Source organism: Bubalus kerabau, chromosome 14 (genome assembly GCF_029407905.1).
Source record: "Bubalus kerabau isolate K-KA32 ecotype Philippines breed swamp buffalo chromosome 14, PCC_UOA_SB_1v2, whole genome shotgun sequence".
Taxonomy (NCBI): domain Eukaryota; kingdom Metazoa; phylum Chordata; class Mammalia; order Artiodactyla; family Bovidae; genus Bubalus; species Bubalus kerabau.
Window position 1 is genome coordinate 40,980,880 of NC_073637.1, and position 16,590 is coordinate 40,997,469.

General features: G+C 33.9%; 1 protein-coding gene across 2 annotated transcripts in view; it reads left to right on the forward strand.

Annotated features, from left to right (window-relative positions):
• The window catches only part of HNF4G (hepatocyte nuclear factor 4 gamma), a 29,586-nt gene extending 13,303 nt beyond the window's left edge, over positions 1–16,283 (forward strand). Inside the window, exons 5-10 of one of the 2 annotated variants that reach the window (XM_055546318.1) lie at positions 681–836; positions 4,244–4,331; positions 6,974–7,126; positions 7,632–7,868; positions 8,835–8,957; positions 13,782–16,283. In XM_055546318.1, coding sequence (XP_055402293.1) covers positions 681–836; positions 4,244–4,331; positions 6,974–7,126; positions 7,632–7,868; positions 8,835–8,957; positions 13,782–13,903 — 879 coding nt within the window. In that variant the 3' untranslated portion in view covers positions 13,904–16,283. Of the gene's footprint in view, positions 1–680; positions 837–4,243; positions 4,332–6,973; positions 7,127–7,631; positions 7,869–8,834; positions 8,958–12,871; positions 13,437–13,781 lie in introns of those variants that run through there. The other variant, XM_055546317.1, reaches the window with a different exon arrangement.
• The last annotated feature ends 307 nt before the right edge of the window (positions 16,284–16,590 follow it).

Below are 16,590 nucleotides of genomic sequence, written 5' to 3' on the forward strand. Positions count from 1 at the left end.
TACTTGTATCTTAGTTCAAAATTGTATATCATTTAAAAATTAATCATTATATGTTAAGCTTTTCAAGTTGCTGAGTCAAAGATTGGTGGTGTCTTAACTTGATTTGAATGGGCTTCCATTGAATGCAGCAACGTAGTCTGGCTTCTCATCTAAATCTATTCTCCTCAGTTGGTAAACTTTACCAATGGAAACTTTCCTTCATAAATTATAACAAATTAAAGGTGGACTTTCTGACCGGAACTATCATCTTTAATTAAAAATAAAATCACACAGCATTAGTTCAATGTGGATACTCCACAGCTCTTTGTATAATAATTTTGAATTATTAAAAACTCCCCCAAAGTTGTGGTAACTTGTTTTACAGATTTTGCCAGTAAAAATAAGATACTGCTCCCAGACTGTGGCAGTGAATGTTCTCAGTCTAACTTGAACTGATAGGTATTTGATTTATCAATTTTATTTTTTTATTTTTTTTTAATTTTATTTTATTTTTAAACCTTACATAATTGTATTAGTTTTGCCAAATATCAAAATGAATCAATGTTTGGTATATTTCAAAATAGTGTGATAATAAGAGTGCCCACTTCAATGGTGTTTACTTATTGCAGGGGCAGAAAAAAGAGATATGTTGGTCTTGTGTTATTTTCAATGACAGATTAATATAATGTCCTTAATAATAGATCTCAGTCTCAAGCCCTGGTGCGAGCGCTGACATAAATGTTAAGAAAATTGCCAGCATTGGTGATGTCTGTGAATCCATGAAACAGCAGCTCCTAGTCTTGGTGGAATGGGCTAAATATATCCCTGCCTTTTGTGAGTTACCACTGGACGATCAGGTATATAAGAGATTATAAAACTGTAAAAAGTGTTTTTTGAACTTTGCTAAGTTTGTGTGTTCTTTTAGTTATATTTGTAGTATATTTTCTATATGTGACAAAGGTTAAATGGTCTTATGAGAGAAAATTGGTTTTCTTGTTCATTTACCCTGTTCTATTAAGAGGCAGACTGTTAAACTTCTATTTTAAGGGTCTTAGAAATTTCTTGACTGGATAAGAGTTGATCAAGCCTGTGTTCTTCCCTCTAGAAGTTTAAAAAGCTTATAATAGGGACTTCCCCAATAGTCTAGTGGTTAAGACTCTGCCTTCCAATGCATGGGTTGTGGGTTCAATACTTGGTTAAGGTCCCACATGCCATGGGGTGTGGCCAAAATTTTTAAAAATAATATTAATAGAATAAAATATTTAAGAATGGGAGAAAAACAGATAGCAGGTAACTGCTATTGTAAGACATAGTATTGGAATACTTTTGTCTCAGAGGCAGATGGTACCCATTATGTCTTGGTGTTTACTAAAAGTACATAGAAAATTCTTCAGATATACCAGACCACTTCTAGAGAGAAAACACACAGGTTGTGTTGATGTCTCTGTAGGCACTTTTATGCAATTAACATATAAAATTGTGCCTTTCATGTTGTCAATTTTATTCTGGTAATTACTATATAAAAATTATATATTTAGTAAAAAAAAAATGTCTGTAGAATTGTGCTCTGAAATCTACAGAAAATAGATTTCAGATATAGTGATCTTTTCCTAATATATATTTCATACTTTGTAATATTTTAGTTAATAATTAAGAAGTTTAATTTTCTAATGTCTATAAAGATTGGATTATTAGTTTCAAATTCATTTTTAACTCTTCTAAGTATTATATAATATTCTATAGATGTAAATAATTTGAAAATTTCCAATTTCCCCAGATAAAGCACAGTGTGTAATAGTATGTAATATAACCAGGGTCTATTTTTGTACCCTCTTACCAGAGCTTTTTATCATTGATACACAAAAATGAAGAAACAATAAAAGGGAAATGTGTATGATTGTCTAAAAATCAAAGAAGGGCAAAATATTTACATACCAGAAAATAAAAGTGATCACAGGAAGTTAGCAGTTATATTTCTAGAAGAGCATTTCACCTGGTTACAAAAAGAAAATACTGTGAAATCTGAAATCATTCTTTAAATGTTCTGTAACTCCCTTCCTGGTATGAGTCATGGTTATGGACATATCATAAAGATAGCTTGGCTCAGAAGGCTGTTTCACAGTGAATAATGCTAAATTGCTAAAACTTACTTGTCTCACCCCAAGCCATATAAGTAGGATTATGTTATTTATCAGTTTTATATTTTTATTATCACTCTTTAAAGTTGCTGACATATATGCAGACAGTGTTTTAAAAATTGGGAGATTGAAATCCAGTAACTTGTCCATAATAGTTTTTATTTACTAACTGTTTAATATTAACAGTATACCATTAATAGCCGTGGATTGGCAGAGTCTACTATGGATAAGGGATTTGGATATTAGTTTTCAGTTACATTATATGTTACATTATTTAATAGTCTCAGGAGCTCTGTGGCATGTTTTATAATATCCACTTAACAATTTCTAAAACTGAAACATAAATCAGTTAAGTCCACTCAATATATTCATCACACAAATAGTTATTAGGACTACTGCTCAGTGTTAAGAACTGTGACTATATGGCAGGAAAAATACAGATTGCATCAGTATTCTCATAAAACTTGCATTCTCTTTGGGAGAGACAAACAATAAAAATGTCCACATTCTGAGTAAGATAATTCTAGGTGGGGATCAATTCTATAAACTGAAATAGGATGAGTTGTTGGGGAATAGTCATGGGTGGAGTGGTAACAGATCCAGTAAATTGGAAATTAGAGATTTTTCTTGAGACCTGAGTAGCAAGGGGCTAAGTTTGTCAAGATCAGAGGAAAAAGCATTCTGGCTTTGGGAAGAGCAAATTCCAAGGCTCTGAGGCAGGGCAGGCAAAATGTCTAGAGAAAAGTGAGCAAAGGATGTTGCGAGAAGAAACCAGAGTGGGTGGTGGCCATGGGGGAGGGACAAAGCACTGAGCCATCACCTCAGGTGAGGCCATGGTTGAGGTGTTCGGATTTCACTCTAAAGACAGAAAGAAATAGTTAAAGAGATTTTAGCAGAGGAGTGATATTGATTGATGAATATTGTACAAGATATCATTTTAGAAGATTTGTCAAGAAGGACTTAAGATGGAGGAACCAGAAAGGAGGCAGGAATACCTAGTAGATCTTTGGAATGTATTTTGGTAGGCCAGGTGAAGAATGACCAAGGTTTGGACAGGGGTGGTAGCAATGGAGAAGCCCTGCTAGGATGTGCTGTGCAATTAGAGAGGGATCCAAATGGACCTTTGATTTTGATGTGAAAAAGCATTTTGGATGACTGTACCTTTAACTAAGGAGATGAAGATGCTGGAGAAGCATTCACTTTGATGAATTAAACTTGAAATGCTTCCTATTCTTTCTACTAGTGATGTTCAGCAGGGAATCCAACTCCTCTGAGAGCTTAGTTCAGAGTTAAAGGTTCAGCCTAGAAAGTGTCAGAACCCAGATCCCGCATACTCATTTCACTATATCACCCCTCTTTGCTTTACTTTTGTTGGAAGTAAAAGTCACTTTAGTCATGTCTGCATGCTAAGTCACTTTAGTCATGTCTGACTCTGTGCAACCCCATGGACTGTAACCCACCAGGCTCCTCTGCCCATGGGATTCTCCAGGCAAGAATACTGGAGTGTGTTGCCATGCCCTCTTCCAGGGGATCTTCCTGAACCAGGGATTGAACCCTCCTCTCCTATGTCTTCTGCATTGGCAGATGGGTTCTTTAACCACTAGTGCCACGTGGGAAACCCTTTGCTTTTGTTTGTTCAGTTTAATTATGTGTAACAGATTGTGTTTGACATATATTTTTCTTCTTTAGTCCTCATGACTGCACTTTGAGATTTTCATCACTATCTCCATTTGATAAATGAAAACAAATGAGTCCCAAACATACTGGTTAACTAACCCAAGCTTAAACACGTAGTAAGTGGAGAAACCAGAATTTGAACTATAGTTTGTTAGACTCTATTCTCAAATATCATTCACTCCCAAACACTAAATTATTCTTTTTTTTTCTTTTCTTGCTGCCATCCTATTGCTTTATTAGTTTTAGAAATTTTGAAAGTAAAACTCTACTGATGTGCTTAAAATAGAAGGCTTAATAGTGGTAAGAATCTATGAATATTGTAGGTTGTTAAAACAACAACAAAAAAATATTCCAGGCTTAAAGAACACTAAGTTAATCAGGCTTATTTTATAAATCTTTTCATCATTATGTTTTATAATCAATTGTTAAACTTGGAATTTTTCATTAAGGTGGCACTGTTGAGAGCTCACGCAGGGGAACATTTACTGCTTGGAGCTACAAAGAGATCCATGATGTATAAAGATATTTTGCTTTTGGGTAAGTTTTTTTTTTTTTTCATTTTAATTTGAAAAAATTATGCTTGCTTGATACTTACAGGGGGTCTATTCTATATGTACCAGGCACTCATAGATACTGTCAAATGATGCTATCACTTCACAATGGATTTAAGTGGTCAGAGGCTCTGTTTTTCCTTTCCTTTATTGCAAGGAAGTTCATAAGAGATGTTCAGTATGCATTAAATAAAAGATAAATGTTGCTCAATAAACAAAATATCGAGGTATGTTTATTTCAGGACCAAGAATTAGTGATTTGTGTCACCATCTTATGGAATTCCATACATTTTAAGTGTCTACCTAATAATTATACTATACATCATTTTCTAATCTTCTAAAGATTATGTTTATCTCCTAGGATCTCATTGCCTATGATATGATATAAAATCCAAAGTTAAAAGAAAATTACATAACAATGTCTGAAAAATTCTCATAGTTAAATAGCAGTGCTGAAACAGGCAAAATTATGACAGCAAGTGGGATAAGGCACAAAAGAAAAGCTTGTGTCTTCATTAAGGAAGTACTCTGATCCCCGCCCCCCCCAACCCTTCAGTTCCATTTAGTTCAGTCTCTCAGTCGTGTCCGACTCTTTGCAACCCCAAGAACCGCAGCATGCCAGGCCTCCTGGAGTCTACCCAAACCCATGTCTGTCGAGTTGGTGATGCATCCAACTATCTCATCCTCTGTCATCCCCTTCTCCTCCTGCCCTCAATCTTTCCCAGCATCAGGGTCTTTTCAAATGAGTCAGCTCTCTGCATCAGGTGGTCAAAGTATTGGAGTTTCAGCTTCAACATCAGTCCTTCCAATGAACAATCAGGACTGATCTCCTTTAGGATGGACTGGTTGGATCTCCTTGCAGTCCAAGGGACTCTTAAGAGTCTTCTCCAACACCACAGTTCAAAAGCATCAATTCTTCCCCTTTACTTACCTTATAAAATTAGGTTTCCTGTTGAGAGAGTTGAGATCTCTCTAATGCTTAGAAGCTCTCTCTCCCTCTGGCTGAGTAAAATGATAACTAAATTGTCTTATTCCATTTTTTAGACAGATATTTTGTCCCAAATAGAAATAAATTGAACATAATATCACAATAGCTAATAGTAACTGAGGACTTACTGTTTAAGATATATGCCTTTAAGTGCTTTAACATGTCTCTATATATACACTCTCTCATTTAATCCTTAGAATAACACTGAGAGATATGTACTATTATTTTCAACCTGTTTTGCAGGTGAAGAAATGAAGGCAGAGTAAGTTTGTCTGAGGTCACAAAGCAAGTAAGGGATTGAGCCAAGATTCTAAACCACATAATATGACTGCTTTTAAATTCTGCTAAATTTTCTCTTCAATTTTAGCACTCCTACAATACTGTTCTCCATATAAATGTGAATATAATAAGCATAGAAAACAAAACAATCTTACCACATAGTTCTAAATAGTCTTATCCTAAATAATTAGATAATTCAACTTTTCATAAGAGGAGCAGGGCTACACTTTTTAAAATACTTTTGCATGTGTTGTTATACTGAAGATTGTCTTTGCCTGGTGAAAGAATTCAGAATACTCTGCTTTTTATAAAACCAGAAAATAAAAATTTAGCTGTTATTTTAGGCACTCAAATAAGCTTCCAATTTTCTAATATTTTAGAAGCTATAATATTGTTATATTATAGCCCAAGTTTTCTAAGGTAGAACATATTTAAAGATTAGGTGGTCCAGATTTCTATCCAATTTCTGAATTCCTTTGAATTCTGCTGCAGATGTCAGCCTTGTGATTAGATGATCTTCCCATCTCTTCTTAAAGAAGCCCAGGATGAGAGAATTTACTATTTAATGAGGCAACTCATAAGAGTATAGCTGATAGTTTAAAAAAATTAGCCTTGTCTACTTAAGCTTATTAAAACTGTGTCTCAGTAGCTGTTATATGTATAAACACCTATACCACTGAAGGAATGCTAGTTTACTTCACTAGAAGCAAGAGAGATTCTTTAGGTTTTGTATCATGCTCATTAATGAGTAAGGCACTAACAGATAACTGACATAGTGGAAAGCTAATCATTATATCTTGTTTCTCCTTTGTCAATAATTAGCTTGTTATTAGTCTGTACTTTAGTATTATCACCAGTGACCGAGGCTGTTAAAATGCATGTGATCATATTATCAATGTTATTAATCCTGTAAGTGTTCTTAGGTTTTTCCTAACATAATTAACAACACTACTGAGAGAGGAAGTACTATTCGTGTTTCTTCAAGGGAAAATGATTTAAAATATTTGTTTATAAAAGTATAATATCATGTATGAAACAAGTTGCCAGTCCAGGTTCGATGCACGATACTGGATGCTTGGGGCTGGTGCACTGGGACGACCCAGAGGGATGGTATGGGGAGGGAGGAGAGAGGAAGGTTCAGGATGGGGAACACATGTATACCTGTGGTGGATTCATTTCAATATTTGGCAAAACTAATACAATATTGTAAAGTTTAAAAATAAAATAAAATTAAAAAAAAACAAAAAATAAATAAATAAAATTGATTTGTATAAACAAAAAAAAAAACTTTAAACAAAATCTGACAATGTTGCATGTGTGAGAGGGTTGATGGTTTAACTATTATTATTTTTTTAATGTAGGGAACAACTATGTTATTCACCGCAACAGCTGTGAAGTTGAGATTAGCCGTGTGGCCAACCGGGTTCTAGATGAGCTGGTCCGACCATTTCAAGAAATTCAGATTGATGATAACGAATATGCTTGTTTGAAGGCAATTGTCTTTTTTGATCCAGGTTTGTTTCCAAAGTTTCAGTAAAAATGATTGCATTGAAAATTAAACTGCCTTTTATTTTATTTTTTAATAATTTTATCTATTTGTTTATTTTTGGCTGCACTGGATCTCCCTTGCTGTACAGACTTTTCTCTAGTTGCAGTGAGCGGGGCTGCTCTCCAGATGCGGTGCACAGGCTTCTCACTGTGGTGTCTTCTCTTATTGAGGAGCACTGGCTCTAGGACACACAGGCTTTAGTAGCTGCAGCGTGTGGGCTCAGTAGTTGTGGCCCCAGGCTCTTGAGCACAGGTTCAGTAGCTGTGGTGCACACACTTAGTTGTCTGGTGGCATGCAAGGATCTTCCCAGATCAGGGATCGAACCCATGTCTCCTGTCTTGGCAGGTGGATTCTTTACCACTGAACCACCAAGTGGTTTAAAAGTCACCAACTTTTAAAATATTAGAATATTTACTCTCACACTCTAGTAAGACAGAATATTTAGATTGCTCTTTTTATTCCTGTACTAGATGCAAAAGGGCTAAGTGATCCAGTGAAGATTAAGAACATGCGGTTCCAAGTGCAGCTGAGTTTGGAGGACTACATCAACGACCGGCAGTATGATTCCCGGGGCAGATTTGGGGAGCTGCTTCTGCTCCTGCCCACGCTGCAGAGCATCACGTGGCAAATGATTGAGCAAATACAATTTGTTAAGCTTTTTGGAATGGTTAAAATTGACAACTTACTTCAGGAGATGTTACTAGGTGGTGAGTTTATTTAAGAATTTCTATTTTATTTTTTAGCATCATATTACAGTGCTTTAGAGCAAGTTTGACCTGTTTACTTTTTGTCCATGATGTAATGAACTCAATTTTTATTTTTTGCATTTAGAAAAATCTATAAAACCTATTGGCTGGGAACAAAAATACTTGAACATGTTCAAACCTCCCCTCCTATTCATACTTAACCTCCACCACCTTTACTCCACCCATCCCTCTTACCTCAATTTTCAGATCCTCCCAAATATGGTAAATGGAAATATATTTCTTATTGTTGGTACTTCTTGAAGTATATTATATTTTTTCTATGTCTTTCCTCCTCTAAAAGCTCACCGATGGCAAAATAAGACAACAACAACAACAAAAATACATAGAGTAAATAGCTTAAAACTAAACATTCTACTCCTGAAATAAATTAACTGACACAACACAATGAGAAGGGGAAAATGAGATTTCTTTGCTGCAGTAGATGTCAGGAATAACTTAAGAAATCATTTATTTTGTGTTCTGATCTAGATTAAATTTCCTTGTAAAATCTATTTTATTTTATTTTAGTTTTAGTTTTCTAGTGGTTAATGTGTTTCTAATGATATCTTTCTGAAATAAAAGTTGTTTATGCTATTAGGGTGATCCCAAATACTATAAACTTGAGGTAAGTGATTCTTGGAATTGCCTTAACAACAGGCAGCAAACATAATGATTCCAGGAAACTGCACGGAAGGTCCATTATTAATATACAACATAATATGATACAACATTAATCTAGCCAGTGTACAGTGAAAGCTGACATTGTCTTTAATGTAGCAGTGACTCTATTAATTTATTTTTGAATTCCCAAAAAGCACTTTGCAAAAATAGCAATATTTAAGCTGTCAATCAAAACACTTGTTTTAAGGTAAACTTGCTGTTCCTGATTAAATATCCCTTACACAAGCATCTTTTTATCTTCTGTAGGTGCTTCCACTGAGGCTAACCATCTCCATCATCCAATGCACCCACATTTGTCTCAAGATCCATTAACTGGACAGACTATACTTTTGGGCTCAATGTCAACACTGGTGCATACAGACCAGATATGTAAGTATCTGGACCACTTTTGAAACACAGTATTTCTTAAACTTAACTAGTTGAGAAAATGTGAAATTTGGGGAAAGAATCTATTAGTGCCCAGAAATTGTAAAAATTGGATATAATTTCTTCTCCAGGATTTGATTGTGGGAGATTGTGAAACAAGTCACTTATTCTTCTCATGTATGAGTTTTCTCCCTAAAATGGAGATATGAGTGCCTAAATCTTTCTACTTCATAGATTTGGTAGTGCAAAAGAACATATAGGATGTTCTAGCTTTGCCTGATAGTGCAGGACCATAAAAATGACATACAAACTGGAACCATGCAAAGGAATCTTAATAATTAAGAGAAAAATTAAGATTGCTGATGACCCTTAAACATGTTTATCAAAACATTAAGAGCTCTTTTAACTATAAGTTATAAATGTATAGGGAAATTAAAAATAGTATTTTTAATGTTTAGTACACCATAATTTAAAATATTAAAAACACTGAGAATTAATGTTATATTTTTTTGTAAAAGAAAAATATGAAGAGTAGTTTGGACAGTGCTTGCCATGTTCTTTTTCAAGGACTTACAAGAGGAAGTGAGCATTTATGATGAAATTTACTCTTTTGGAAGTCTGGATTGTTTTCCAGTATTTTATCCTTTGTATTTTCAATGTCATGAAATATCTCTCAGAAAACATTTGATAAGAAGTTTTTTGTCAGTTTCACTTCCTCTGGGACCTCTCCATCCTTTCAAAGAATTTGGCTCCTTATTAATGTTGACAAGTTTTCCTTCAGCTTAAGCTCTTGGCTGTATTTTTAGGGACTCAAACAATGACAATGTGAACATTTCCATGGTCAGTGTTTTCTTCTATTAACTACATTTACGTTCCATTTGAATTTCACTTCCAGCATTATCATTTTTTGTTTCTTTACTGCCCACTCTCCCCTTCCGGCCAATTCTCTTTCAGTTGTCCAAGTTTGCAAAATGTCATGTGAATTTATCACTGGGAGGGAGACAGGAGGCAACACAACTACACACTTTGTTGTCAGTGTGTAAACTGAAGGAAATATGTTCGTTGACCAATCACAGTCTTGAACAGACTGAAGGATGTGGTGTGATTGGTTACTGATCAAAATCCACATCTATTATTTAGGTAATTATTTGTAGACTGAAAAAGTTAGCTGTGAAGTTTGTAAAGTTTGCAATACAGTCAAGTTTGTGAGTTTATGCAACACTCACCATTAATTTGAGTTAACATACTAACTGAAATGTGAACCAGGTTTTTGAAAGACGAGTGCTATTTAACTAAGCAGTGATGAGTGGAATTTATGTGTATCATAATTGGGCAAAGTGTGGGTTGTTTAGGTTTTCTTTAGTTCTTTGGAGCAAAAATGATTATATATATATATATATATATATATATATATATATATATATATACACACACACACACACACACACATACTAGGGATGACTGATGCTGAGGCTGAAACTCCAATACTTCAGCCACCTCATGCGAAGAGTTGACTCATTGGAAAAGACCCTGATGCTGGGAGGGATTGGGGGCAGGAGGAGAAGGGGACAACAGAGGATGAGATGGCTGGATGGCATCACCAACTCGATGCACATGAGTTTGGGTAAACTCCGGGAGTTGGTGATGGACAGGGAGGCCTGGTGTGCTGTGATTCATGGGGTCGCAAAGAGTAGGACACGACTGAGCGACTGAACTGAACTGAACTGAAGGAATTAATAGTAGATAATCTGATATTATTGCAGATTTAACACATTATCTTTTTACGAGTCAACTCAGAGATTTTAAAAATCTTGACTAGACAAAATATCAAGAATTGCTCCTGAATTTATACTAATTTAAATTGAGTTTTGATCTACTGCCTCTAAACACTAAACCAGCTATGTCACAGATTCCTTAAGTTATTGTGATATCATTATGCATACCTGTATTGCCTGCAGAATCTACGATAGCCCTTAGTAACTAGCTGCAGTGTTGTTTTATCCCAAAGTTCAATGCAATGTGACCATAATTTAGTGAGTACCATCTAACTGCTCCCCAGTGGTAGGGAGAGTAGAAACCACAAAAATGCCTGCTATCACTGTTGTCCTTCAGATGCAATAGATATATGTGTAAATAGTGTCTGTAACACAAAGTTCTTTGAGTGTATGACATAAGCAGAAATGAAATTGTTAGAAAAAATACAAATGTACAATATAGTACATTTAATCTGTGGGTCCCCATGTAATTTAAAGACATTAATTTGGGACCATTCTTTCTTTCCTTGAAGTACAGTTGATTTACAGTAGTATTTTGTTTCAGGTATACAACATAATGATCCAGATTTAGAGGTTATATTTCATTTAAAGTTATTATAAAATATTGTTTATATACCCTGTATTGTAAATTACATCCTATATCTTATTTATTTTCTACCATATCATTTGTGCCTCTCATTCTCCTTCCCATGGCTTTCTCTCCCTCTCCCCCTCTTCTCACTGGTAGTGACTGGTTTGTTCTCTGTTTCCATGAGTCTGTTTCTGCTTTATTATATTTATTTATTATTTGCATTTAACATATAAGTGAAAATATACAGTATTTGTCTCTCTGTTTAACTTATTTCACTAAGGCTAATATCCTGCAGGCCCAGCCATGTTATTTCAAGTGGCAAAATTTCATTCATGGCTGAGTAATATTCATATGTGTGTGTGTATATGTGTGTGTATGTATCATGTCTTCTTTATCCATTCCTCTGTTGATGGACACTTGTGTGGCTTCCATAGCTTGGCTATTGTAAATAAAGCTGCTATGAACATTGAGGTGCATGTATCTTTCCAAATTAGTGTTTTTGTTTTCTTCAAATATATGCTCAGAAGTGGAATTGCTGGATACTGTGGTAGTTCTAGTTTTCATTTGTTGAGGAACTTCCATACTGGGACTGTCTTGCAAAGCACATGTTACCATGTTCATTTAATTAACAGTCAAGAACAGAGAGAGGCAAACCCAATACCATACCAAAGAGTCTATGAAGTTGTTTCTCTTAGAGATCAGTTATTCATAAACTTGGAAAATAAAACTCATTAACAAAACATTGAACGTTGTAGGTAACAACTTGCAAGAAAGTTTAACAATTTTGCTGGTGGTTAAATCCTTTACTTTTTAAATGCTAGTTTTCTAGTATTTTAAAAGCATACTTGCTGACCCTAATCTTTTTAGAATCACATCATCACACTTTTCCTTTTTATTTTCCCTCTTCCAGCACACTATTTAAGAGATTCATTTGTAAAGGAAAACTTTGCTTTGCTTATGGTCATTTGAAACAGTTTGTATTTGACACAAAGCAAAGCATTACACTCAAGCACACATAAAAATTAAAGTTTATGCATATTTTCTTGGTCTTTTACAGCAGGCTACTGCAGTATTAGATCCATCCTAAATATCCAGAAATAATTTTTGAGGCAAATTTGGTAAATTTTGTCACTTGAATTGTATCTAAAAATATTGTTTTTAAGTCACTGCTAATTCCCATGTAATAATATAAAGTTAATATATTAAAGAAAACTAGGCAAAAAGGGGCTGTTCTTTTTTGTATTTTTGAAAACTAATCCAGAAAAAAAATCAATAAAGTCTGCAATGTCTTAGTCTGATCATCAAACGTTTTCTATTTATTCTGTTAAATACATGGGTTAATAATAAATGTGAATACTAAAATATTTCAAGTTTTAAAAATTGTAGAATGGCTCCTGGACTATTTTGTAATATGGTTAAAATTTGCCAATAGAAATACTATCATAGACAATAAAATATTCAAACTATAACTGATTTTTTAAATTACTCAGTGTTCTTTGTATTGATGGGTGAGGAACAGCTAAGAGTCATTGTAACAATAATTTTGAAGTGACAAAGTCAGTATTTTTCAGATGCTTTTAACTACAACAAGAGCTTCCCTGGTGGCTCGGTAGTAAAGAACCCGCCTGGGTCAGGAAGATCCCCTGGAGAAGGAAATGGCAACCCACTTCAGTGTGCTTGCCTGGGAAATGCCTTGAAAAGAGGAGCCTGGCAGCCTACAGTCCATGGAGGGTCTCACAAGAGTCAAACGTGACTTAATGACTAAGCAACAACAACATAGATTTCAAAGCACTTAAGAGTTACCTTACCTTGTTATTATTTTTGTTAATGTCATCTAATGTTTGAGTTGGCTTTCCTGGTGGCTCAAACAGTAAAGAATCTGCCTGCCAATGCAGGAGATATACATAGTTCAGTCCCTGGGTTGGGAAGATCCCCTGGAAAAGCAAATGGCAACCCACTCCAGTATCCTTGACTGGACAATCCCATGGACAGAGGAACTTGAGGAGCTATAGTCCATGGGGTCACAAAGAGTCAGATACACCTAAGTGACTAAACAACAACGTTTGAGTTAGTGAAATCTAAACCAAATATGTTTTATTTTATGTGCTTTTTTGATTGCAAATATTGTAAAACTTGTATTGTGAGACTTGGAAAAAAATTTTCTGTTAATTCTTTTCATTAAAAAATTTTTTCTGCTGAGTTTATGAGAGAATTGAATGCCCATAAATGCTATTATATAAAAGCAGATGATATCTTAAAGTGACTATCAACATTTTAAAGTATGATTTAGTTTAATGCTAATAGGGGAGTACATCTCCAGTAGTATGTCAGTGGCCTGATTATGTATTATAATCACTACTTTATATATGATCTTTTAAAAACATATATAAAATAAAGTAATGCATATTGGTGTCATGTAAAACTTAATGAGATGGGCCAGGGTAACTGCCAGCATCACATACAATTCTGTTTCTTTTTTAGCAACTCCTGAAACCCCACTTCCTTCCCCACCTCAAGGCTCTGGACAAGAACAATACAAAATAGCTGCAAATCAAGCTTCAGTCATTTCACACCAGTCTCTTTCCAAACAAAAGCAATTGTGAGAGTATGTTTACTTCTGAACGGCACTGCATAAATGTGAAAAGTTGTTGGTCTTAAAATATCTCAGGATAGCACTTTTGGCAGACTCTTGGCCAATGCTTCTTCATGGTGCTGTTATAAAGACAGTATCCTGTTTTCTTGTTTATATGTTCATTTTGTTTGTTGTTGCTATTGTTTAAAACCTTTCGATGCAACCAATGTATCACTGAGTTTCAATGTGTTTGTATAGTATAAACCTGTACTGTGCCTGAACCAGCTGAATCTCATGTACTACTTTCCTGTGTTGTCTTATTATTAATTTAAATCTGTAAATAATTGCTTTATGGTGATGCGATGAAGAACTAAGTGTTCTTCTTTGAGAACAGTAGATCAGAAATCCCAGATTAATATTAAATGAGCCAAGTTCTTTTTTTTTTTTTAATAAATTTTAAACTTGCAGATTCAAAAATTAAAGCGGTTGCTGTAGAATAGGGTATATTTCTTTGAAGAATCAATTACAAGCATCTTTTTGGCCCATAGTTAAATATGCCTATAAAAGATTAGAAAATTATAAATAGACATTCCAAAGATGACTGGGTATTCCTTGAAATCTGCCTATATTTGAAGATGTATGTTAAATAAAACGTTAGCTTTATCAGTTAGGATACAGGCTAAATTGTATTAAAGAAACCCTTAAAAAGAGGCTCAAGCAAGACAGGCATTTATTTCCCTGTCAGAAAACAAATCTAGAAGTAGTCATTCTTTGACTAGAACTTAGCACATGCCCATATCTGGTTCTCAGGGACACTGGGAGTGTAGTCTTTAGACAGAAAGCGTCGTGCCAACAAAACTGTCCATCTCTGGGATTCTGATATCAGGAGACAAATTAGCCACCTGTCACAAACATATTGCCTCATTTAGCCCTCCTGTAAAAGAGGTATTATTATCTTTTTCTTATAAATTAAGAAACCTTTAGCTTAGAGGATTTAAATAACATAACCAAAGATCATTAAACCTAAAGAGGAGGAAAGCCACACTCTAGCCCAGGTCTAATGGACTTTAAGGAGGATAAATTTTTGGTATGAAGATGTGAGCTTCTTACTGTGCTTTTTAAATAAATGCAATTGAGTGATAATTGGATATTATCTATCGTGTTACCTGTTAACACATATTTATATATAAATGAGTGTAAATTTGTTGCAACATGAATATGAAACCACCTTTGTACCTTTAATGAATCTTCTAACTTTAATGAGTCTTCTTCCTAAAATAAAAAGATTTTTAAAACTTTTGAACAAAGAAAATAAAATGTATAGCAGGTAGATTATGATGAAAGTACAGACAAATTAAAAATCACTGACAGCATAGTTTCAAAAATCCAGTGGACTGAGGAATATAGTTCTTTGGAGCCCCAAATTATTTGATATTATCTAAAGCTGGAGCTTATTTTAAAACAATTAACAGTCTGCCTCAGAAAACAGTGATGTCTCTCTTTCTCTCTCTCTGTCAAATAAATACACACACTGTATTTGCTGAAGCAGAGAAAAACTGGTTTAGTAATTATTAATGATATAAAAAGGGTTCCGCAAGCTGCAAGAGACTGAATTAAATGATCTTCACAGAACTTTTCAAAATTTCTAAGATTATGATTTCATAGCCCCCACTTACCCTGCAAATAAAAAGCTTTTGTTAACTGTAACTTCTTAACTCTTAAAATGGAAAAATGATTACTTAGAAGCTAGCATTGATTTAATAGAATCAATAAAATCCCTTTAACAGCTGGTACCTGGAAACTGTAAAATATATCTTTGAGAGAGAGAACAGAAAAAAACTTGAACTCATTTTTAAAAAGATTTATGCTAGCATCTCTAGTTCATAAATAAGAATGCTTTTGATTTTTTAAGATGGAAATACATCTTGTAGTTTTCTGTTATGTTCTTAGAAGATACTAAAAAAAAAGAAAAAAAACCTTTAAAATATAAAACATATAATTCATTTTTAGTGACCCTTCTAACTTATCTACATCTATTTACTAAAACAGTCATGTTTTAGAAATTATTGCTAGCAAATTTGTTTTAATAACCATGGTCAGGGAATGTGTAATATAATATTTTTGTATACTTAACTGCCAAGAACGCTGGACAAAGAGGAACTGAAGTTTTCAGCATATCTTCAATATATTGATAAGGGAAGTTATTGCTTTTATATAACACAAAAACACTTATGTAACACTTTTTTTCAGGTAATAAAAAAGAATAATTTATTGTGAAATAATGATTCATTTTATAAATGTAAAATTATTTTTATAAATTCCATTGTTTAAAATCAAAAATTGTTAGATTTTTTATTGATAAATTATAATGAGATTAAAATATTTCTAAGCTGTGATACCATGTTGTTTCACTGAACTTTCTAAATAAAAATTGAGAGAAAAAAAAAACATAGTGTGGTCCTTCATTATTGTTCAAAAATGATTTCATAATTTGAGAGATACTGATAATGTCTTTTATATGGTCACTTAATTAAATTTACATAGAGTTTACAAATACTGGTCTTTAGAGTCTAGAGCAAAATTGACTAGCACATCTTCAAATAATCATAGAGTTAGACACTGCTTGAAGGGAGAGCTTCTCATTCTCACTTTCACTATATAGTTTTGCTTGAAATTTTTGTCACAATAATTAAAATAGATGCCCTAGATTGAATTAAA